This window comes from Rattus rattus, chromosome 16 (genome assembly GCF_011064425.1).
Source record: "Rattus rattus isolate New Zealand chromosome 16, Rrattus_CSIRO_v1, whole genome shotgun sequence".
Lineage (NCBI taxonomy): Eukaryota > Metazoa > Chordata > Mammalia > Rodentia > Muridae > Rattus > Rattus rattus.
In genome coordinates, this window is record NC_046169.1 from 28,617,888 (window position 1) to 28,640,515 (window position 22,628).

The 22,628-nt window shown below is 51.7% G+C and overlaps 1 protein-coding gene across 1 annotated transcript in view; it reads left to right on the forward strand.

Moving 5' to 3' along the window:
• The window catches only part of Scarb1 (scavenger receptor class B member 1), a 64,698-nt gene extending 42,274 nt beyond the window's left edge, over positions 1-22,424 (forward strand). The window contains exons 5-13 of the mRNA XM_032886494.1: positions 1,314-1,409; positions 3,120-3,235; positions 6,332-6,498; positions 11,556-11,674; positions 12,545-12,618; positions 15,345-15,396; positions 16,045-16,191; positions 18,539-18,667; positions 21,684-22,424. Coding sequence (XP_032742385.1) covers positions 1,314-1,409; positions 3,120-3,235; positions 6,332-6,498; positions 11,556-11,674; positions 12,545-12,618; positions 15,345-15,396; positions 16,045-16,191; positions 18,539-18,667 — 900 coding nt within the window. The 3' untranslated portion in view covers positions 21,684-22,424. The remainder of the gene's footprint in view (positions 1-1,313; positions 1,410-3,119; positions 3,236-6,331; positions 6,499-11,555; positions 11,675-12,544; positions 12,619-15,344; positions 15,397-16,044; positions 16,192-18,538; positions 18,668-21,683) is intronic.
• Positions 22,425-22,628: the final 204 nt, after the last annotated feature.

The window sequence follows — 22,628 nt, forward strand, 5'->3', positions numbered from 1 at the left end:
CTTTAGCTCACCGTTCTCTGTGGGGCCTACTGACGGGGTCTGCTTGCAGTAAGGGCCAGTAGGGTTCACTACCCATACCCTCCAGGACCTGTCATGCTGAGGTCACGTGAGATTTAGAGTGCGGGGGACCCAGATTCTATTCCCAGCACCCCCACGGCGGCTCACAGCCATCTGTAATTCCAGTTCCAAGGGATCTGGCGGCCTCTGGCCCACTCAGGCATTGCATGCAGGTGGTGCACAGACATACACGCAGGCGAAAGGCTCAGACACAGAAAATAAAAATACGTACAATCTTGTGGAGAGTAGATTGGGTAAGGCACTGTGTCTCCCAGTGGCAGGATGAGGACCCCATGGATGAACACGTAACGAGGTGGGCAGGTTGAATGCCCAGTCTGAATGCGTTTACATTCAGAGGCCCTCCGTCTCTCTTCCTCACAGAGGAGGTGTGGGGCTCCTGGGTGGGGCACTTGTGTGAAGAGTCAAGGAGATGGGAGAGAGCACACTCCACTGAGCCTTGCTCCTCAGCCGTTCTGTGATTGACAGAGCTCTTGGTTCTGTGACCTCTGACCCATTCTACCCTCACTGGCCCTTCTGCTGAACTTCTAGATCCTTCCCCTGGGGAGTTTGTATTAAATTCTTTCTTTCTTTTTGTTTTTGTTTTATTTATTTTTTTTATTGAGACAGGGTCTCTCTGTGCAGCCCTGGTGGTCTCGAACTCAGAGACATCTGCCTGCCTCTCTCTCTTCTAAGTGCTGGGTTTTAAGGGTATTTGCCACTAAGCCCCCACTTAAATGCCCTTTTTTTTTAAATTAGCTGTTGGGCCTGATTCAGTAGGCTTGTCATCTGTGTACATGGGAGTATGAGGCAGGAGGATGGCAAGTTCAAAACCAGCCTGGACAATGTGAAGTAAAAAAGATGGCTGGGGGCGGGGGGAGGCGGAGCTGCAGAGATGGCTCAGTGGTTAGAGCACTGACTGCTCTTCCTAGAGGTCCTGAGTTCAAATCCCAGCAACCACATGGTAGCCCAAACCATCTGTGAGGGGATCTGGCGCCCTCTTCTGATGTTGTCTGATGAGAACAACAGTGTACTCACATAAAATAAATAAATAAATCTCTTTTTAAAAGAAAAGAGAGAAGGGGAAGGTTGGCGGTGTGGCTCAGTGGACAAGCACTTGCCCACATGTGTAAAACCCTGGCTTCTGTCCCTATTATTTATGCAGCAGTGAGGGGGACATAGCAGAAGAACAGGTAGGCATGGGCCTATGTCCCCATCTATGCCCAGGGCTAAAAGTGCTGTCCCTTGCCTGTCTGCAGATGAACGACTCGAGTTCTGGCGTCTTCACCGTCTTCACAGGTGTCCAGAATTTCAGCAAGATCCATCTGGTGGATAAGTGGAACGGTCTCAGCGAGGTGAGCAGGAGGGGAGACGGTCGCCATCGACTGCAGCAGGGACTAAACTGGGACAAGCCTTGGCAGATGGCGGCCAGTGCTCTGGAGAGTGTGTCCGGGTCACCCAAGGACTTCACGGGTCTCAGAACTGTCCCCTCGGTGTTTCTGTCGGGAACTCTTTACTCTTCTGTTCCTGAGTTTTTATTTATAAGGCAGACAGGAAGACAGTCCCATAAAGATAAGACAATAAGGCCCAGCATCGTGCCTGGGCCCACCCGGAAACCCCCAACGATGCTTATAGAACCCAGTTTCCTGGCCACTTACCCACCACCACGCCTCTGTGTGCCCAGAGGAACGTGTTTTCCTTCCTTTTTCGAATACACAAAAATCCTGTCATGTGCTGTTTTGCAGCTGGCTTTTCTCCTTGGGGCGTCTTTATGTGTAATGTGGTTTTGTTCTGTTGTGTTGCCTAGAGGCCCAGGTACTGAAGATGGAGCTCAGGCCTTGTGAATCCTTAACAAGGGCACCACCGCTGAGCTACACTTCTGCCCCTCGCTGGGGGATTCTAGGCAGGGGCTCTACCGCCGAGCCACACCCCAGCCCCTCACTGGGGCAAGTTTTCCCTGCTGATCTCACTGTCTCTACTCTTTTTCTTCTCAGTTTCTTTTTTTCTGAAATAAGGTCTCAGTGTGTATCCCAGGCTAGCTTCAAACTTTCAATCCTTCTGTCTCAGTTCCCTTGCAAGTGCTTAGTTCATAGCTGTGTGTGACCACACCCAGCCCATAGCCATTCTTTTTTTTTCTTTTTTTTTTTTTTTTTTTTTTTTTTGGTTCTTTTTTTTTCGGAGCTGGGGACCGAACCCAGGGCCTTGCGCTTCCTAGGCAAGCGCTCTACCACTGAGCTAAATCCCCAACCCCGCCCACAGCCATTCTTAGTGGGTGCTGTTGATATTAATCCAGCCCTTATTCTGTAGACATTGGTGTTTTGCACACATTTCTGTGTGAGGGCCTTGGAGCCTCTGGAACTGGAATCACAGACAGTTGCTAGCTGCCGTGTGGGTGCTGGGCATTGAACCTGGGTCCTCTGGAAGAACAGCCGGTGCTCTTAACCACTGAGCCATCTCTCCAGCGCCTCATCAGCTCCTTTCGAATATGAGAAGCCTGATTGAAAGATCTCTTACAGCAAAGGACAGTGGGAAGTGCATCGTTTAGTTTTGTGTTTGAGGCAGGGTCTCACTGGAACTCACTGTAGAGACCAAGTTAGCTTCAAACTCATCACAAGGGGTCCACCTATCTTTGCCTCCCAAGCGCTGGAATTTAGGGCATGTGCTACCATAGCTGGCCCGAGAATTGGTTTTGAGTCCCGGTCTCCCTGGCTAGAGGCAGGTACTCTGATGGATCCCAGTTTCCTGGTCTTCAGCCCTTCCTGCTATCAGCTTAATAGCTCTCCTGGCATCTCCCAGCTTTCCTCATTCGTGGGTGTGTGTATGTTGACTTCTAATGGGGCAGGAAACAGGACAATGTGGGCAGTGGACCCATTGTACAGATGGCTTAACTGAGTCCCCAGCAATACCGTACGTTCTGGCCCCACTGTGGGGAGCAGGAAGCTGGGCTGGATGCTCCATCTACACAGCCTGCTCACAGGTTTGGGTATGACAGTGTCTGCACCAGGGCACATATTGGGTGCAAGCTGTGGCTGTCCCTCAAGGTTATGTCTTATCCTGTCCTTCAGATCAATTATTGGCATTCGGAACAGTGCAACATGATCAATGGTACTGCCGGGCAGATGTGGGCACCATTCATGACACCCGAATCCTCACTGGAATTCTTCAGCCCAGAAGCCTGCAGGTAACCCTCGTATAGGGATCCCCTGCCTCCGAACAGGGAAATCTGCTTCTGAGATAGTTCAGGGTCCACTCAGGTAGCTCCTGGGGAGTGTACTCAAAGGTCTGGCCCTCTGTGTACTATGGCTCAGCGGTTTTTCTTGTCACTGTGACAGAATACGTAAGAGAGGTGACTTAGGAGGTCACTGGGGGACTCAGTCACGGTGGCAGTGATGATGGGTGATGGTAGAAAAGGGTCACTCAAGGTCTTGTAGCTTGGGCTCTACCATCCCAGGGTCCCAACTGTGGCCTGGGAAGACATGGTGGGTCTTCAGAGACCCATTCCCAAGTGGTGTTCCAATCTGGCCACACTGGTGATGACCTTGGCCTGGGGACTCGCCAGGCTGATCTTTGAGCCCTCTGCCTCTCTAGCTAACACAGACAGTCATGCTTCGTGCCAGGTGTCAACACAGCCATGATGGGGTGGGCAAAGTCTGCGTGATTTGGTGACTGTGTCCCATCGGGGACTTTCAAAAGCATAACTTTTGATTCTTTTTTTCTTTTCTTTTCTTTCTTTTTTTTTTTTTTTTTATTTTATTACTGGTTTTTAATTTTGTGTTTCTGTGTGACTGTGTGCACGTGAGTGCAGATTCCTGAGGAGGGCCAGCAGAGGGTGTCAGATTACCCGGAGCTGTGTAACAGCTGGCTGTGAGCTGCCCAAGTGGATGCTGGGAATCGAACACTGAACCACCTCTCCAGCCCATTCATTCATTCATTCATTCATTCAGTTATTTAATTGCTTATTCGGGTGTGTGTGTGTGTGTGTGTGTATGTGTGTGTGTGTGTGCACGCACGCGCTGATAATCAAACCCAGGGCTTCACAACCACTAAGTTTAAATGGTCTGATACTGAGTCAAGCCCCAGTCCCTAATCAGGATTTCAGACTTAGAGAAAACCTCTTCAGCCCTGCCAAACCAGTGGCCTCTGTCGGTGGCACAGGCGACTGAGATGGCTCGGGGCTGGGGAGATGATGGCTCAGTCAGTAAAGTGCACACCAGTCAAGCAAGAGGACCTGTGTTCAGCCCCAGAACCCACGTAGCTGTGTATGCCCCAAAACCCAGCTCTGGAAAAGTGGAGAATCCCTAGAGCTGGAAAGTCATCCAGCCCGGCAGAATCCTGTGAGAGCAGGGTGCAGGCCAGGTGCCCTGTTCCTTCAGTCCTTCAGGGAGTGTTCTCCAAAAGCAAAGGCCTCTTCTGACACAGTCACAATGGTCAAAATCAGGGAATTTAACTTCGACCTAAGAAGCGCCTCTGAGCAGACGCTGCTGCATAAAATAGAAAAGAAACGGTGCTTATAATTTCAGATTATGGTCCATCCTTGTGGCTGGGGTTGGGGATCAAAGCAGGACTCCAGGCAGTTAGTCAAGGCACTTACGAGAGCAGAGAGTCAAACTGAATGCACGCCTGCAACTCAGATGGCTGTCTCCATTCCTAAATAATCCATGACCCAAACCTAGGGAATGGTGCCACCCACAGTGGGCTGGATCTTCCCATGTCAGTTAAGGGAATCCAGACAATTCCACACAGTGAGAGTCTCTTCCCAGGAGATTCTGGCTATGTCAAATTGACGTTTAAAACTTACCACCACACTGTGTGGAAATATTTTCTGAGAAGAGCTTTCGCTTAGTGTTGGGGCTTAGAAATCTGGGTGTCAGCCAGGTGTGGCAGTGCATGCCTTTAATCCTAGCACTCAAGACAGACGTGAGTGAATCCTTGTGAGTCTGAGGCCAGCCTGGTCTACATAGCCAGTTCCAGGCTAAGCAGAGTTACATAGAGAGACTATAGGATTCCTTCCTGTTTTGTTTTGTTGTTTTGAGATGAGGTCTCACTATGTAGCCTGGCCCCCTCCCAAAAAAAAAAATCCTCCTGCCTCAGCCTGCAGAGGCTTAGGATTAAAGCCATGAGCCACCACACCCAGTGCCCTGGAGTCTCTTTGTTTTGGGGATTGGGCAGACAGATGTGTGTGGTGCTGGCCGTGGACCACGTGGCTCACCCGAGCCTTGTTTCCCATCCGAAGAGTGTTTGAGGCCAGACAGTGGGGCGAATGGATGGAGAGGAGTCAGGGTAGACAAGGAGGACCAGACAGCAGAAGTCTGATGATGTGCACACTCTGGGCTGAGGGAAAGGTGGGATCAGGTTCGGGGGCAGGAAGGGACGTGACTGAAGAGTACCTACGAGGCCCTTGGCAGGTACAGTGAGACAGGAAGTCGTGAGGGAAGCTGTGAATGGCATCTCACTGCCGGTTGACAGCTGGGCCATGGTGGTCGCTCTCCCCTCAGCGTACACAGGAGACCATTGCCCAAAAGCCTTGGTTTCTACAACCCTCTGGAGCTGGAGGGATGGCTCAGTGGTTAAGAGCACTGACTGCTCTTGCAGAGGTCCTGAGTTCAAATCCCAGCAACCACACGGGGGCTCACAACTGTCTGTGATGGGATCTGATGTTCTCAAATACATGAAATAAATAACTCTACAGTCTGCAGTTCCCAAGCCCCTGTCAAGAGAGAGAGGCATTTCGTTGTAAGTGGGTGGGAGCTCTGTAGACTTCAAATTACCTCAGGTGGCTGACCACACCTATGGCAGCTGGGTGCCGTGGACTTGCTGGCTTTATTGTTTGGGGAACAAGTAGAACCTTTACCCAGTTGGCAGTGAGTCAGGGTCTCATGTCTTCGAGGCTGGCCTTGAACTTGCTGGGTAGCCAACAATGACCTTGATCCTCCTCATCCTCCTGCCTCCACTCCATTGCTGGGGTTTCATCAATCACCATACCTGGTTTATAGAGTACTGGAAGAGGGGCTTGTCTAACCCAGGGCCAAGGCAGTTCTCAACCTTCCTAATGCTGGGACCTTTTACTACAGTTCCTCATGTTGTGGTGACCCCCAACTGTGAAACTTTTTATTGCTTCTTCCCAAGTGTGATTTTGCTACTGTGCTGTTATGAGTTGTGAGGATGGATTAGTGAGTGGGGAGCAGCAGGTGACTAGTGTCATGGCGGTTCCCGTGGTTTCCCGTGGAGGGGTACCCCAGCCTCTACTCGGAGAACTCACCCCGCCTCCCTTCTGCAGATCTATGAAGCTCACCTACCAGGAATCAAGGGTGTTCGAAGGCATCCCCACTTATCGCTTCACGGCCCCCGATACTTTGTTTGCCAACGGGTCCGTCTACCCACCCAATGAAGGCTTCTGCCCGTGCCGCGAGTCCGGCATTCAGAATGTCAGCACCTGCAGGTTTGGTGAGTGTCCGTCCGTCCGTCCGCTAAGTGTTCCCCGCCTCCAGGCTGAGGTGAGAGAGTGATACCAAGATTTTTATCTGCTGCCAGCTTGCATTAATCTCTGGTCTCTGCACCCCTGATGATCTCAGTGCTACAGATAGGGAGCTAAGTGGAAAAGATAACGCCACCCTGATAAGTGTCCCACCAGCACGCATCAGCCGAAGTCCGAAGGGTCCTGCCCTGAGGTTAAGATTCCAACAGTGGACACTGCTTCTTGGCCATGGAGAGGAGTCTGCCCTCATTCCCTTCCTGCTTCCAGAGGCACCAATTCCTTGGCTCGTGGTCCCTTTCTTTCTTTCTTTCTTTCTTTTTTTTTTTCCTTTTCTTTTTTCCAGAGCTGGGGACCGAACCCAGGGCCTTGTGCTTGCTAGGCAAGCGCTCTACCACTGAGCTAAATCCCCAACCCCGGTCCCTTCCTTTCAACCTAGTTTGAGACTGGGTAACGGCCCAAGTTAGCTTCTAACTTGCGCATCCTTCCTGCCTCTGCCTTCTGAAGTCCCGGGATGGTAGACATGTACCCTGACACCCAGATCCCCACAAACACTCGTCTGCCCAGCCGATAGTTTTCAGGACCCCAGAGACTGACATCGTGGAGGCCACTGTCAGACTAGCGTCTGAAAGACAGCTGGTCTGTATCCTGGTGGCTGTAACTTCTTTGCCCATGAGGGTGTGGGTGGAAACAGCCCCTCGAGCCGGTCACCTGACTGGGGAGCAAGGGCTTGGCAGAATGCTGCCCCTCATTCAGACTGACCACTCTCCTGTTGTGTAAAACGCTCCTCTTCAGCCGAGTTGGGTGTGAATCTTGGTCCTGGCTGTGTCCCCTGGCGTCTGCCCTGAGTTCTAATTCTGTGCCAGACTCTGCCATACCCTGCTGCTGTTGCTCAATTCGTATACTTGGGTGTCAGCTCCGTGCCCCACCCCTCGCCCCTCACCTGGTGGTCAGGCCCAGGCAGCTCTAAGTCCTCCCACGCAGCCTTTCTCCCTCCCACCCACCTTCTTCCGGTGCCTGCCACTGTGGTCCCCTTGCTTTCTTGCCAGCTCACATTACACCAGATGTAAATCAGGCCGAAATTAAAAACTTCCTCTGATCCTGATCAAATCCTTGCAGAGGTGCTCCCCGATCTTCTGTCCCCTCTGGCCCTCCAGCCATCCCCTGGTACACTCTCTCTGTGCCTTCCTATTGCCCGCTTACGGCTGACAACTTTATTTAACCTTCCCCTTCCTTGGACTACAAACCCCTGTGGCCATGCTCCCTCCCCTACCCCACCCCTTAAGTACACACACATGACGTTACAGTAGTTGTTCACTGAGTATTGAATTATGCAGAGACAGGGGGATGCCTGATCTAGAAACTAGAAGGCCTGAGGCTAGGTGGTTGGTGGGACGTGACCTCTCTTTGACTGGGTCTGATTTTTCAGAGCCTGTTCGGCTGAAACATTATCTTGGAGCCAGAGAAGTAGGCTCTTGGGATACTGCCACGTTTGGGGGGTTGGCGGGAGAGGAGAAGCCAAGAGATGACAACTGAAGTCTGGGATTTCCCTGGAGCCTACCAGGTCACCCGCTATGCAGAACCCTCAGACATCTGTAGCAGGTGGCGGGTGCCTGGCCTAACTGGGAACTTGTTGATCAGTGGGAGTCAAGCTTCTAAGGTAGAGCCCTCCACAGACATGGGCTCTAGGGCTTGCCTGAAGGCAGGAAGTTTTACTCACAACCCCAGCTCTGCCTTCCCCTCTATGGCTGAGCTGCTACTCCTCGTACCAGCAAAAATCCCAGGGCTTGGTTCAATTGGTCGAGCTATGGGCCAGTCATTGAGGCTGGAGTTAGGCTGTGCTGATTGGCCAGGCTGGGTCACACACCCCACAGGGGCAGCAACAGGCCCACATCCCACAGAACTCTGCTGTCGGGGACAGAATTTCAGCTGAGTAAGAGAATCTAAGTGTGGTTGTGTCTGTAGCTTGTTCTGTTTTTCGGGAGACAGTGTGTGTGTGCGTGCATGTGTGCGTGTGTGCGTATGTATGTGTGCATGTGCACACGCAGTCACGTGCATGGATGGAGGCTAGAGGTGGGTGTCTTCTATTTATTTTTTGAGACAGATTTCTCAATCACTAATCCTGGACCTTGCAAGCTCTAGGGAGCCACCTGTCTCTGCCTTCCACTGCTGAGGTTACAGATGTGGCACTGCTGAGGTTACAGATGTGACACCGCTGAGGTTACAGATGTGGCACCGCTGAGGTTACAGATGTGACACTGCTGGGGATCCGAACTCGGGTCCTCACACTTACACAGGAGGCTCTTAACCGATTGAACTGTTTTCCCCACCTCTAAAGCTTGCCCTTTTAAATGGGATGAGAATGAGAAAGGGGAAGAGGGACGAGGGATTCAATGGATAGGGAACACAGCCGTGTGGCCAACAACCCCACGAAGAGGCAGATCTCGCCACACCCAGCATCTCCCCTTCCGGCCTCTCCTGTTCACTGGTCTGACTTTTGGTCTCTCGGCTCCCTGCCTGGCTTTACTCTTTATGCCGACGGAGTCACTCGGGTTCTTTCTCCCTGTTTCCCTGGTGCCTCCTGGTATCGTGTTTACATATATGGTCTATCCACGGGATAGCAGGTGACAGCCTAAATGGTTGTGTGACAGCCCACGATGGGGACAACTCTGCTCGCCTCACTCCTTCCTGGATCATGGAGTTTGGCATTTCACCATTACAGGCGTGCTTCTAGAACATTCTCGCACATGCCGTGGTGGCCGTGCACCTGAGTCCGGATCTCTGTGGCGTTTTATCTGAAGACAAAGAGCGCGCATAGGTTTCCCTTTCTGGGTCACGAGAATTTCTTGGACTCAGGACTCGCTGTGTCTCATGTCCTTGTCTTGGGAGCACCTTGGATCTTTCCTTTAGTGCCCCTTAATCGCAACCCGGGTAATCCTGAGCAGTTAAGTCTGGATACATGGGCCATAAAGCTATAAATTAATTATACTTATTGCCCGGGTGCGTCTCTCTGAGGGTGTTTGGAAATAAAAAGAAAAGACGAAACACACCTGTTGTTAGAAAGCCACAGGGGTGGTACCATCTGCAGCAGGTCTGTGCTGGCAGCAGTGACAGTCCGTTGGAATCTGTACCTCCAGGTCTGGTTAGGTGGTGGCTTCATTTCCCCAGGATCCATGGCATCCCTCTGAGAGGAATGGGCTTCTGGTGTCTGCTGGTATCTCCTTTCACAGTTTTGGATGAGAGGATGGGTAGGGTTTTCCAAACGGAAGGCAATATACCTCTGTGTGACTTTAGAGGGTCCGTGGTGGTGGCGTTAGGCCTCAGGGACTGATCGGACATCTCTTTTCTGTTCTGTTTTATCCTTGAGGTTGTGTTTTCCTGAGGGCTTGAAGGCCTCCCTGAGGATCCTTCTCCTGTCTTTCTGACAGAACCAGGTCTCCCTCTGGAGTCTCGAAGGTTCTGGGATTCACCTGGTTCTCTGCTGCGTCTCTGCCCACATGCACTTCCTGCTTAGACCATGTATCTGCCAAGCCTGGCACAGGTGCAGCACTCTTGCGTCCCACACCTGCACTTGAAGATGCCCACGGCATCCGGTTCAGGGACCGGGAGCAAGAAGTAGCGGTTGGGAGCTTCAAGCAGTGGTTTTCTTGGAGACCAGACTAGAATGGAACTCAGAGATCCCCCTGCCTCTGCCTCCCGTTTAAAGGGCTGCGCTCTCCCGTCTGGCTTTGGATTTCTGAAGGTTTATTTTAGTTTTAATTGTGTGATGTGTATTCTCCGTGTTTGCCTTGTGCACACAAGCGCCGGGCCTTGAGGAGACCAGAGGTGTCAGATCCTAAGCAGCTGGAGTTACAGGTGGTCCCGAGCCTTCTGACGTAGGTGCTGGGAACTGAACCCGTGTCCTGTGCAAGAGCAGGGACCCTCCTCACTACCGAACCGCCTCTCCAACCCTCAAGGTTTTCCATTTTAAATCTTAGAGTTCGTGGAATAGAAAGGCTTAAAAATGGAACTTTTTTTTCTTCTTTTCCTTTAAGATTTACTTACTTACTTATTTTATATATATGAGTACACTCTCACTGTGTTCAGAGACTCTCACCAGAAGAGGGCATCGGATCCCATTACAGATGGTTGTGAGCCACCATGTGCTTGCTGGGATTCGAACTCAGGACCTCTGGAAGAGCAGTCAGTGCTCTTAACCGCTGAGCCACCTCTCCAGCCCTGTTTGCTGTTTTTTGACACAGGGTTTCTCTGTGTAGTCTTCGCTGTCCTGGAACTCACTCTGTAGACCAGGCTGACATCAAACTCATAGATCTGCCTGCCTCTGCCTCCTGGGTGCTGGGATTAAAGGTGTAAGCCAACAGGTTCAGTTGAACACAATCTCCCAGTGAATCTGTTGCCCCGGAGCCTCTTGTGGTCTCCCCAGGGAGACTCAGAACTCACACACCCGGCTTCTGTTGAGCCATTTTGGTTGGCTGTTGGTAAGGTCTTACCTCAGGGTCCTGGGTGAGAATCTCTCAACTGTGCCGTCCCGTCCGTTCTGTGGATGTCAGAGACCCACTCCTGTGCACCCCTGTGCTACACGCCTGCAGGAGCATGCATGTCCATGTGTCTGGCTTCACATTCAGACTCCGCTTCCACTCCCAAATTCGTATGATCTTAATTTTCCTTTCTACCTTTATCTCCCATGATTCCCTAGTGCACCTCCAGATCTGGGACCCGGATGTTGAACCTCTGCGTCATGTCTGTCTGTCATCTCTGCTCTCACCTCTGTCACACTCCTACCCAGGATGCCTTTCCCTTGCCTGGTAGCAGTTTCTCTCTCTCTCCCTCCACCCTGCCCCCCAACACTGGAATCAGCCCTCTTGGCTCCATCCGCCCTCCCTGGGTCCTGTGTGTGCCCAGCTACCTTACACAATGAAGGAAGGATTCTCCCTGCCTGGTCACCAGTGTTGGCATCCCTGCACCCATGGCGCCGAGCCAAGCCAATGTGGAGCTCCCATCTTCTGACTCCTCTTTTTCCCTCCTCCAGGTGCGCCCCTGTTTCTCTCCCAGCCCCACTTCTACAACGCTGACCCCGTGCTGTCAGAAGCTGTTCTTGGTCTGAACCCTGACCCAAAGGAGCATTCCTTGTTCCTAGACATCCACCCGGTAAGCGCTGTGTCCTGCTAGTGTCTAGGGCCGGTTCCCGTAGATTGCCACTGGCCCTTGGGCTCCCCACCCCCAGGACAGGCTCCATCTGAGGCAGAGGAGTTCAGTTCAGTTCCTTTCCCAGTGGCTATTCCTAGAACTTCGAGTCATCAATGTCTTACTTTACCCCAATTCCAGAGTTCAATGATATCATTACTTTTTTATTGGGGCCTATAAAAAAAGATATAAGATAGTAAATTAATTAAGAAATCTCAGCCGGGACGTCTCCTTCACCAGAGATACCCTTGACAGTGTCAAGACACTAAAGATTTCGAGACATCAGTGAGAGCCACAGTGTCTCAGAGAAATCAGTGTGAGGAATTTGTCCTGGGTTAACTTCTCCCTGCCTCTGGTCACTAATTAAGATGTGTCCAGTCCAGGTGGTGTCATCACCATTAACCTGGGGACCCTCTGGGTTTCTGTCCTACCTGGATACCCGTGACTTCCTGAAGGCATTTTGTGAAAAACGTTTTTGTTTTACTGGGTGGAGATGGAAGATTTGGACTTCAAGGTCATCCTTGGCTACTTAGCAAGTTGGAGTCTAGCCTGGGCTACATGATATTCTGTCCCCAAACAAACACCCAGATTGGGGTCGGGGGGGTCATCCCTCTGGTGGCGAGTGGCTCTAGAGAAGGGATCTTGAGATAGCTGATCCCTTTGGGAATCATGTATTTCCTGAAGGAGAGCCCAGTGGGTGGGTGGGAAATTTCTAGAAGGGTGGGTGCCACAATATGGTTTAAGTAGATGAGGGCCCCCCACCCGGGGCTGAAGCAGGCTGGGACAACCCCCACCCCCAAGTCTCACATCTCTCCTCACTGTTTTATGCTCCAGGTCACTGGGATCCCCATGAACTGTTCCGTGAAGATGCAGCTGAGTCTCTACATCAAATCCGTCAAGGGCGTCGGGTGAGCGGAGTTGGGGCGGAAGCTTCTGAAAGCTTCCGGGGCCAGGAGGCTTCATGCATTGTTAGATGCAAGGCATGGGATGAAGCAGGGCCCAAGCTTTAGGATCCCCTCACCTCTCTTTTCCTGCTCTGGATGGAGACGCAGGCTGCATCCTGACACTCCTTTAATTTTCCATGCCTAAGGTCTCTTCTCACATTAGTCATACTGGTCGATCCAAACTGTCTCCCCGTAGTAGAGTGGGTTGGCCAGCTTGTATGTCTGTGCACCATGTAAGGGCAAGGGCCTCAGAGGCCAGAAGAGGGCATGGGATCCCAGGGACCTGGAGTTAAACAGAGTTGGGAGCCACTATACGGGTGCTGAGAATTGAACTGGGTCCTCTGGAAGAGCAGCCAATGTTCTCAACTACCATCCCCTGGGTTTACTTTAATTTTAGCTATAAATAATGTACACAGTGAGACCCAGGGTCCTTCTGCCCCCATTCCTTGCTTGCCAGGCAGAAGCGTGGTAGTAAGATTCCAGCCTTGGGACTGGAGAGATGGCTCAGTGGTTAGAGCACTGGCTGCTCTTCCAGAGGTCCTGAGTTCAAATCCCAGCCACCACATGGTGGCTCATGATCATCTGTCATGGATCTGATGCCCTCTTCTGGCGTCTCTGAAGACAGCTACAGTGTACCCGCATACATGAAATAAATAAATCTTTGAACTAAAGGATCCACAGGCTGGTCGTTCCTCAGCACCTAAGTGGCTGGGAACCACTTAGAAGGATATGGCTGAGGGAGAGGTGGACTCCAGGCTTCATGGTAAAAACTAAGACCAGGAATAACCAGACTCAGCTAGGCGCGCGCGCGCACACACACACACACACACACACACACACACACACACACACACACACACACCCTTGTGCGTGCTAGAAAACACTCTTTCACTGAATTACACCCCAGCCCTCTTCACTTTTGATGTCTCACTAGATTGCCCAGGCTGCCCTTGAACTCCCACTCTAGCCCATCCAGGTCCTGAACCAGCACCACTCGATCTGGCTTATCCAGGCTCTTAAAACCGGAAGCCAGAGTGGGCTGGCCACGGGCTTGAGTTCCTGAGGTCAGCATCCAAACATGGATTTGTTCCACTGCCTCAGATACCCTTCAGAACCTTTATAGATGGATGGAGACGCATCAGAGATGCACATCTTTGTTCCCCATCCCCAGTGCGTTCACCACTGTCAACCTCTGGTGGTATTTGTCACACGGTATTTGTCACAGTAGGGAGCCAAAGTCTAGTGTGGTGTTCCTGCTACATACAATCCCAGCTCCTCAGCCTCAGCTCAGGATGTGGCCTGCTCATACCTTCCGGCTCCCGTGGCTTTTTGTCGTTGGTGGTGTTGTGTGTTTTTTTGAATTTTGTTTTTGTTTTGTTTTGTTTTTGGTGGGGAGGGCGGTTCACACAGAGGCCAGGAAAGGATGCTGTGAGATTTCTCACGGAAACCCCAGCTTCTACCTGGGCTCAGCCCTGGGGTCAGAGGCTCAAAGCCACATCTACTGCTAGCCTGGGTTCAGGGATCTGACCTCAGGTTCATGTGCTGGAGCAGTAAATCCTTTACCTAAGCGATACCATCCCCAGCACCGTGACAGTTTCTCCTCTCACTCCTGGAGTGTTAAAAGTTCTGGCTGGACCTGGACCTGTGTCATGTGATCAGGTTCCCTTGTGGATAGTGGCAGATGCAGCCACCCAGGCTTCTGTGGGAGGAAACTCTCGTTATATTATTATTGTTGTTGTTGTTGTTGTTGCTGTTATTTTTATTATTGTTGTTATTAGTGTTATTATTATTACCGTTTGGTTTTTTGAGACAGTGTTTCTCGGTGTTAATAGTCTTGGCTGGGGTTGGGGATTTAGCTCAGTGGTAGAGCACTTGCCTAGCAAGCGCAAGGCCCTGGGTTCGGTCCCCAGCTCCGAAAAAAAGAAAAAAAAAAAATAGTCTTGGCTGTCCTAGAACTCACTTTGTAGACCAGGTTGACCTCAAACTCACAGAGAGCCGCCTGTCTCTGTCTTCCAAGGGCTGGGATAGAGGCATGAGCCACCACACCTGGATATTATTATTTATTTATTTTTAAAGATGTATTTATTTATGTATTTTTATGTATATGAGCGCTCTATCTGTGTGCCAGAAGAGGGTACCAGATGCCAGTAGAGATGGCTGTGAGCCACCATGTGGTTGCTGGGAATTGAACTCAGGACCTTTTAACCATTGAGATAGCTCTCAGTGTGTGTGTGTGTGTGTGTGTGTGTGTGTGTGTGTGTGTGTGTGTGTGTGTGTGTGTGTGTATCTGTACAGGTCATGCCACAATGAGGAGGTTGGGACAATTTTAGGGAGCCAGTCAGTTCCACCTTATGGGTCCTGGGGATGGAACTCAGGTCTTCAGGCTTGGCAGCAGTCACCGTCACCCCCTCAGCTGAACCTTGCCAGGCGCCTTAATTAATTTTTTGAATCAGGCTTTCATGTAGCCCAGGCTAGCCTCAAACTTGGCTAAGGATAGTTAATTGTACTGAAATTCCCAAGCTCGCTTACATCTTTCTGTCTCGTTTTCTTGTGAAGTGTTTGGATTGAACCAAGTCCTTGCACATGACAACCAGAAGCTCTCCCACAGAGCAACAAGACAGCCTGAACCCCTAACACAGCTTCCATTCTGAGGGTCACTCGGTCACTCACTTTGTGTCCCTTGTTTCCAGGCAAACAGGGAAGATCGAGCCAGTAGTCCTGCCATTGCTGTGGTTCGAACAGGTGGGTCTGTGAAGGTAGAAGGGAGTCTGGGAACTCTGCATGTTAGCCGAAGCTTTTGCTTCACTTTGACGCTAATGTTAGGTTAACTTCCGGTACCTAAATGTAGCTGTTTATATGTTTTGCCTGTATGTATGTATGTATGTATATCACGTGAGTGCCTGGTACTCACAGAAGCCGAGACGAGAGCATCAGATCTCTTAGAATTGGGATTACAGATGGTTGTGAGCCATCAAGTGGATGCTGGGAATGAAGCCTGGGTTCTCTTGAAGACCAGCCAGCGCTCTTAACCACTCAACCATCTCCAGGTTTTGTTAAAAGCCCCTGAGGGGGTGTGTGGAGATGGAATTGGGTACCAGGCCACCCTGAAGGTTTCTTGATCTCTCTTCTAGCTCTTCAGGTCCTGAGACTGGATTTTAACCAGCGAAAAAGCTGAATCTTGTGCCAGGAGGCTTTGGGCCAGATCCACCTCCCATTAGCCAGTTCCTTGTTACGTGGGCGTGCCAACAGCAAGGGCTTCTGGGAAATGTAGTTCTTTTTGGACATGGAGCAACAGCGCTCCTGAAGCTCTCTGTTCTGAGTTGGGGCGGGGCAGGGCACAAGGGGAGGGTGCCTGGAGACGCGGCTTGCAGCCTGTCCTTTCTTCTGCAGAGCGGGATGATGGGTGGCAAGACCCTGAACACGTTCTACACGCAGCTGGTGCTGATGCCCCAGGTTCTTCACTACGCGCAGTATGTGCTGCTGGGGCTTGGAGGCCTCCTGCTTCTGGTGCCCATCATTTACCAACTGCGCAGCCAGGTAAGTAGGCGGGATGGCCACGCCCGGGACTCTGCTCCGGTTGCAGCCAGCATTTATCTCCTGCAGCTAGCTCTCTCTGTTCTTCCTGTCTGTCGCATCCTGCACTAACTTTTCTCTACAAGTCCTGGAAGGCCCAGGACCCTCCCGGGTAGGTGCTGAGCTGAGACAGGTACGCAAGTCATTTGACCAGCAAGTGGGTGCACTCTGTGAAGTACCTGCTGAAGGTGGAGGTGGGTACTGGGGGGTGGCCTGGTTAGCAAAGCAAATGAAAGCCAAGAAGAGAAAAGATCATTTTACCCAAGGAAAATGCTCTGGGCCAGAGCTGGGTGTGAGGTGGAAACGGGAGGACCCACAGGTGGTATCTTGAACTTAAATTTTCTAAAAGGAACAAGTGAAAGAAATTAGTTATAAATTCGGCTTAACCCAAATATATCAGAATATGAGGTTGAGGTTTTACATCAGCAATAGGGCGCTTGTTTAGCCAATGCAAGGCCCTGCATTCAATCTTCAACGCTGACAGGAAGAAAAAAAAAAAAAAAAAACAACCCATGATCAAAATTAATGAAAGGATTTGAAAAAGAAGAAGAAAGGAAAAAAGGTCTGGAGAGATGGCTCCGTGGTTATAAGCACTTACTGCTTGCAGAGGACGCAGGTTCGATTCCCACCCACTCACTGTTTCGCAACCATCTGTAACCCCAGTTCCAGGTGATCTGAAGGCACATACACAGTGCTCATACTTGAACGGAAAACATTCATACACATAAAATTAATACATAAATATTTTAAATATAAAATATAAAGGACACAAAGCCTCTCTAAATACTTTTCCAGGTTTAATCTTTCAAGTCTGGAGACTATTTCAGGGCAGGTGTGGTGGTCCATGCCTATAATCCCAGCCTTCAGGAGGGAAGTTGAGGCAGGAGGATGTGAAGTTCAAAGCCATCCTTGGCTACATGTAAAGTTTGATCCAGGCCAGCCTGAGCTACATTGTCTCAGAAAATAAGTTAAACTTCAGAAAAGAGCAGTGTGCTTCAGACAGGGGTAGGAGTGACTTCCATAAGGAAGAGAGCAAAACTGAGTGAGAAATGTCACCTCAGGGCATGCGGCCATTGAAAGCAGGAAGCAAAGGGGGTCATGACCAGAACCTTAGTTCCCTTCTGGCCTTAGGGGCACGCATGCATCCGCTCGTGATGTAAACCAAGTCCATAGATCTTGGGGTTATGATAATGGTCAAGTCCCCTCGTAGTGCTGACAGCTGCAGTTAGGAAGCAGGGCATTTGGGGACAGGACTATGATCAGCTGTGATAAGAGAGGATTGCTGTCGGCAAGCAGGGGAGCCACGGGCCACCTTTGAACACCTGTGGAAGAGCCGCCCACAGGGTCCCACCTGAGAGGTCCTGGGGCCACAGGCTGAGCTTCCTGTGCGTGCTTGGGGGTGGGGGGAGCTTCCAACCTGCTGGCTTTCTTTCTGAAAGGTGTACGTGCTTGCTTGCTTGCTGTGGGAAGGCCGGATCCCTCTGGAGTCACCAGTACCCTGCTTCCCTATCCAAGCACCGCTCCCCCCCCCCACGGTTTTTTGTCATCTCCAAGGGCATCTGGTTGCCTCCGGCTCTCCTTATTGACCATAGCTTGGAGTATCTGGTGGACATCACAATCTGGGCTTCTGGGCTGGTGTCCCTCTTCCCTCCTGCTGTCCGGTGAGAGCTGAGCCAGGCTTTTCCAGTCAACCATTGGAGGAGAGAGGAGGAACAAGATGAGGAATCCCAACATAGAAGGGGGTCTGGCGGTGAGATTACTTGCCCTGCAGGTTTCCTCAGAGGCCAAAGAAGCAAGCCACACCCTACCCGCCTTGCCCTAACAAAGCCAGGCCTGCCTCGCCTGTGTGTTTGTGCACTCGAGCATCTTGGGATTTTGGTTTTTTTTGTTTTTTTTTTATAACTGCTTGCCGGTAAACAACACAATCGGTCAGTCATACGTCATTCACAAGGAGAGCAAGTCAAGAGTGCGTTAATGTTTCCTTCTGATTGAAAACCTCCAAAAACTTGGGGAAGAAGTTAAGTGAGAGATTGTACTCGGTAGGTCCCAGGCCCTAGGTTCAAGTCCAGCCCCACCAAACCAGACCAGAGAAATCCAAATATTCACCAGGCCTGCCCCGCTGGGGCCACCTCCACCACTTGCTTCCTGTCGGTGGCTTTCCCGCTTGCCGGTCTTCTAGGGCAGTTTGCCCACAATGCAGGGTGGAGGAGGACTCTGCAATCCCGTTCTCTTCTGTCCCTTTGCTTCTGGGGGACCCAGCGTCACCCGCTTGAGTGACACAGCCATATAAACTAGCTTGGTTGTCTTCCAGGAGAAATGCTTTTTATTTTGGAGTGGTAGTAAAAAGGGCTCGCAGGATAAGGAGGCCATGCAGGCCTACTCTGAGTCTCTGATGTCACCAGCTGCCAAGGGCACGGTACTGCAAGAAGCCAAGCTGTAGGTGCGTACCAGGTAACCCCCACCCTCACCCCACCTCCCATAGCCAGTAGACATGTTCTACCCTCTCTACCTATAGCATCTGTCTGGGCGTCATCCACGTGAAGACCCACCCTCTTGGCCTCTCAGTGGGTCCCATCTTGCCTCAGTTTCTCAGATCTTCAGTCACTGACTCTCATTTTCAAGGTCCTGTTAGAAGATGAAGGTTAAGCCAGTTGCTTCTCAGTGTTCCATCCCCTGCAGTTTGCTAAATACAGGTCCCTGTGCATCCCGGAAGCTAAGAGACTCTTACAGCCCAAAGGGTTTGAAAACTGGTTTTTTTGGTTTTCAGGTTTTTGGCTTTTTTTTTTTTTTTTTTTTTGGACTTCAAAGGGTGCAAAAGGGCACACTGACTCCAGTCCAGAATAAGTGACTAAAAAGTTTAAACGTTGGTTGAAAACCAGCTGCATTTTTGGGGCTGGGTCTGAGGATAGGATTTCGTGGTTGAGTGCACAGGGTACACAACAGGCCTGCTCGATACAGTCTGAATTTAGAGCAAGTCATGTGTCTGCCCTGTGGCGGATGGGTGATCCTGGTGGCGAGCCACCGATTCAGGTAGAGCTGGCATCCTGGCTTTCTTAACAGCCCACCTTGCAGGGATCCAGGACAGCACTTCTCTGAGATCTCGAGGCCCTGTAGGGATCGAGGCCCTGTAGGGATCGGGGCTCAGGAGAGGCTGAGCCTTACAGGGCGTCTCCCTGCCTGGGAAGGGACAGGAAGAGCTATGGGCCCTGCAATTTGGGGTTAGCAGAGGTGAGTCCTGTCTCAACGGAAGCTGTTATTTTAGCCTTTGAGCCAGCCTGGGTGTGAACACTGCTTGGAGAGGGAGCTGGGGGCAGGGTAGGGATAGGGGTGTGGAGGCCACAGCTCAGCTCCTGGGCTCAGGGCGGCCAGCTGGCCACTTCCAGCAATGCCAGCTGTTTGAGAATATAAAATAGAACCCTGGTGGGTGTAGGATTGTCCTGGCGGGTGCCACCTCCCTGGAGGAGGAGAGAGGACAAGGCCCAGCAGAGGAGGCTCTCCTGCTCAGTGGGTCACCATGTGTCCCTGGAGCTGAGGAAGGGTCCTGGTCTAGCAGTTCTTCCAGGAAGGGTTGGGGGAGGGTTAGTGTTGCCTCTTGCTTCCTTCCAGTCATGGCGATGTTTGCTATTGCCAGAGGGTAGGTAAGGCTTTCCTGAGGAGGTGTTGGGGGACTCCTAGGGGACAAATGTAGGCTCCAAGCAGAAGCTCCGTGGTCACTTTAGCCCAGGTGGAGTCCCTAGGTGCACAGCCACCACCCTGTCCAGACCCTAATAGAATGAACAAAATTGGGGTTTCCTCTTTACTTTCCCAGCTTGGTCTAATCCTTTTTGGCTTCAGGGCTTTCCGGGGCTGTGGAGAGTAGATTGAGTCCCATTCCAGGGGACACCCCTGGCCCTACCATGTGCTAGGGAGGGCAGTGTCCTCTGAGGATCAGCGTATGTGGGGGAAACATATGGGCCCTTGCATAGGGACCTTACCCTACCCACCCAACCCTCCACGGCCTGGCTAAGTGAAATTCTATGAGCCCCCCACACACACACTTTGCCGTGCACCTGCGTGTGGGGGTGGCCCCTAGAGGCTGCTACTGTTTGCCATGGACAGGAAACAGCTGCCACCAGGTCAAAGGGTATATAATATGAACAAGGTCCCCCCCGGGTGGGTGGGTGTTGCTGTAAGGCAACGGGGTTGGGGGCGAATGGTTGAACAGAGCGGCCTTGAAAATGCTGTGAACCTCTGCTTCTCACTGGTCTGTCTCTCATTCTAAGTTCTCCTCTGTCAGACACGGTACAGGAAAGGAGCCAGAGGAGGGGAAATTGGTACCCAGTGCCTTGTGGCTTTGTTGTGTGTGTTTTTCATGGGGGAGACCAACCTACAAGACAAGCGATCCTCCTGCCTCAGTCTCCCGAGTACATGCACCTCTACTGTACCTTGTGTCCCCCTTCCCTGCCCCCCTGCCACTTTACTTCTGATTTTGTCTGTCCGTGTGTGTGTGTGTGTGTGTGTGTGTGTGTGTGTGTGTGTGTGTGTGTGTGTGTGTGTGTGTGTGTGTGTGTGTGTGTGTGAGATGCTGGGGATTGAAGCCAGGGCCTTTTACTTAGTCTGTTCCTCCTCTGAGCATCGCCCCCTAGCACCCTGAGACTTTCTCAAATGCTGGGGTGCTGGGGGCAGGGCTACTGGCTTTGGTCCAAGGAGAAGACGCCTCCCTGCAGTTTCCTTCCCTGCCACTAGGGGAGGGGTGGGGTTTGCAGGGCAGGGGCGCCCAGTGCTCTTCTCCCTACCTTCCATTCATTTTCCCAAGTTGGGAAGCCTTCTCGACTCGGAGTCTCTCGACTTAACTCAGCCATCTTTTCCTCTTCTGTATACCCTTTCCCCAACACCCTACTGTCCCTAAGGCCCAGTGGTCACCATAACAACAGTCTGGTGAGAGGGTGTTTCTTACCTCTATGAACAACAGCCAGTTTTTTGTTTTTTGTTTTTTTTTCTTTTTTTCAGAGCTGGGGACTGAACCCAAGGCCTTGCACTTGCTAGGCAAGGGCTCTACCACTGAGCCAAATCCCCAACCCCAAGAGCCAGTTTTAACAGCTGTCCCCTCCCCGGCCTGTCCTGAGACAGCATTTTAAACATGTCCCCCTGTGGACAGACATTTAGGCCCTTCCTAGTTTCTCTGTGTGACAGTGTTATCTACCTACTCCGGACTCTGTTCTGTCCTCCTCTCTGTAACGGGCCAGTCTCTCTGGCCTCCATTTCCCCATCTCTAAAGGGGGACGACGGTACCCAGAGATCTACATGACTGAGGAGTCCCCGTGTATAGGGGGCAGCATCTCTGGGTTCATGGCAGACAGTGCTGGGGTGGGACAGGAAGTGTTTTCTGTGCTGGTGGGATGTGGGGTGGGAATTAAGGGGTTAGGCAGGGCAGGGCTAGGTGACAGGCCAGTGACTCAGCTTTTTTTTCTCCACAGGGCCCAGAAGACACCACGAGCCCCCCAAACCTGATAGCTTGGTCAGACCAGCCGCCCAGTCCCTACACCCCACTTCTCGAGGACTCTCTCAGCGGACAGCCCGCCAGTGCCACATCCTGAGCCCCCAGATGTCACACTGTCCACACGGCACATAGTGTGCGGAAACACTCAGGGACCAGGGACAGACCCGCTACTGAGTAGAGCCTGTTGGGCCACAGGCGACCTCTTCTAAGTGACCTGTGAGCCAGGCTGTGGGAACTGTAGCTGCCCCTCCTGTAGGAGCTGGCGCCGCCGCCGGGGCTCCTGACTTCCTCCGTCTTTCTCCAGCAGGCTGAAAGCCTTAGTTCCCACAGAGGACACAGATCTGTCACTCCTAGGGGCTGGGCAAACATCGGCCTCTTGCGTCACGGCTGGACAAGCAGTTCCAGATCCTGACAGTCTGCACACACACTCTGGAGCTATACCTAGCCCTTCTCCTACAGTCTCTGCTGTCACCTGAACACTGAATTGGCCACTGTAAGTGGCAGCGGTGGCAGGCCCCTCAGGGTCCTTATTTTTCAGGCGTGGGGTCAAGGATAGAGGTGTGGGCCGTCTACCCCTGGCACCTAGTGTATCTCACCAGAGGGTAGGGTATACAGAGGCCCAGCGTCCCACAACCGACCCCTTTTTTTCTACTGGAAGAGAAATTTTATCGTCTTTTGAAAGAAAGTCATGACTGAAGCAATAAACCTTTTCACAAATCCAACACTGGCTTCTGTGACTGTTTTCTGGGCAGGGCTGGGGCTCCAGGATCCAGGCCACGACTGCCAGCGTGTCTCCTGGTGTGAGGCCAGCACCGACCAGCCGCAAGTCATTTTTCCACCTCAAGCCTAATGTGGTACGTGGCTTGGGTGCACCAAGACAGGCCACCTCTGTCGTTCCTCTGTCCCATGGGGTCCCCTGGGC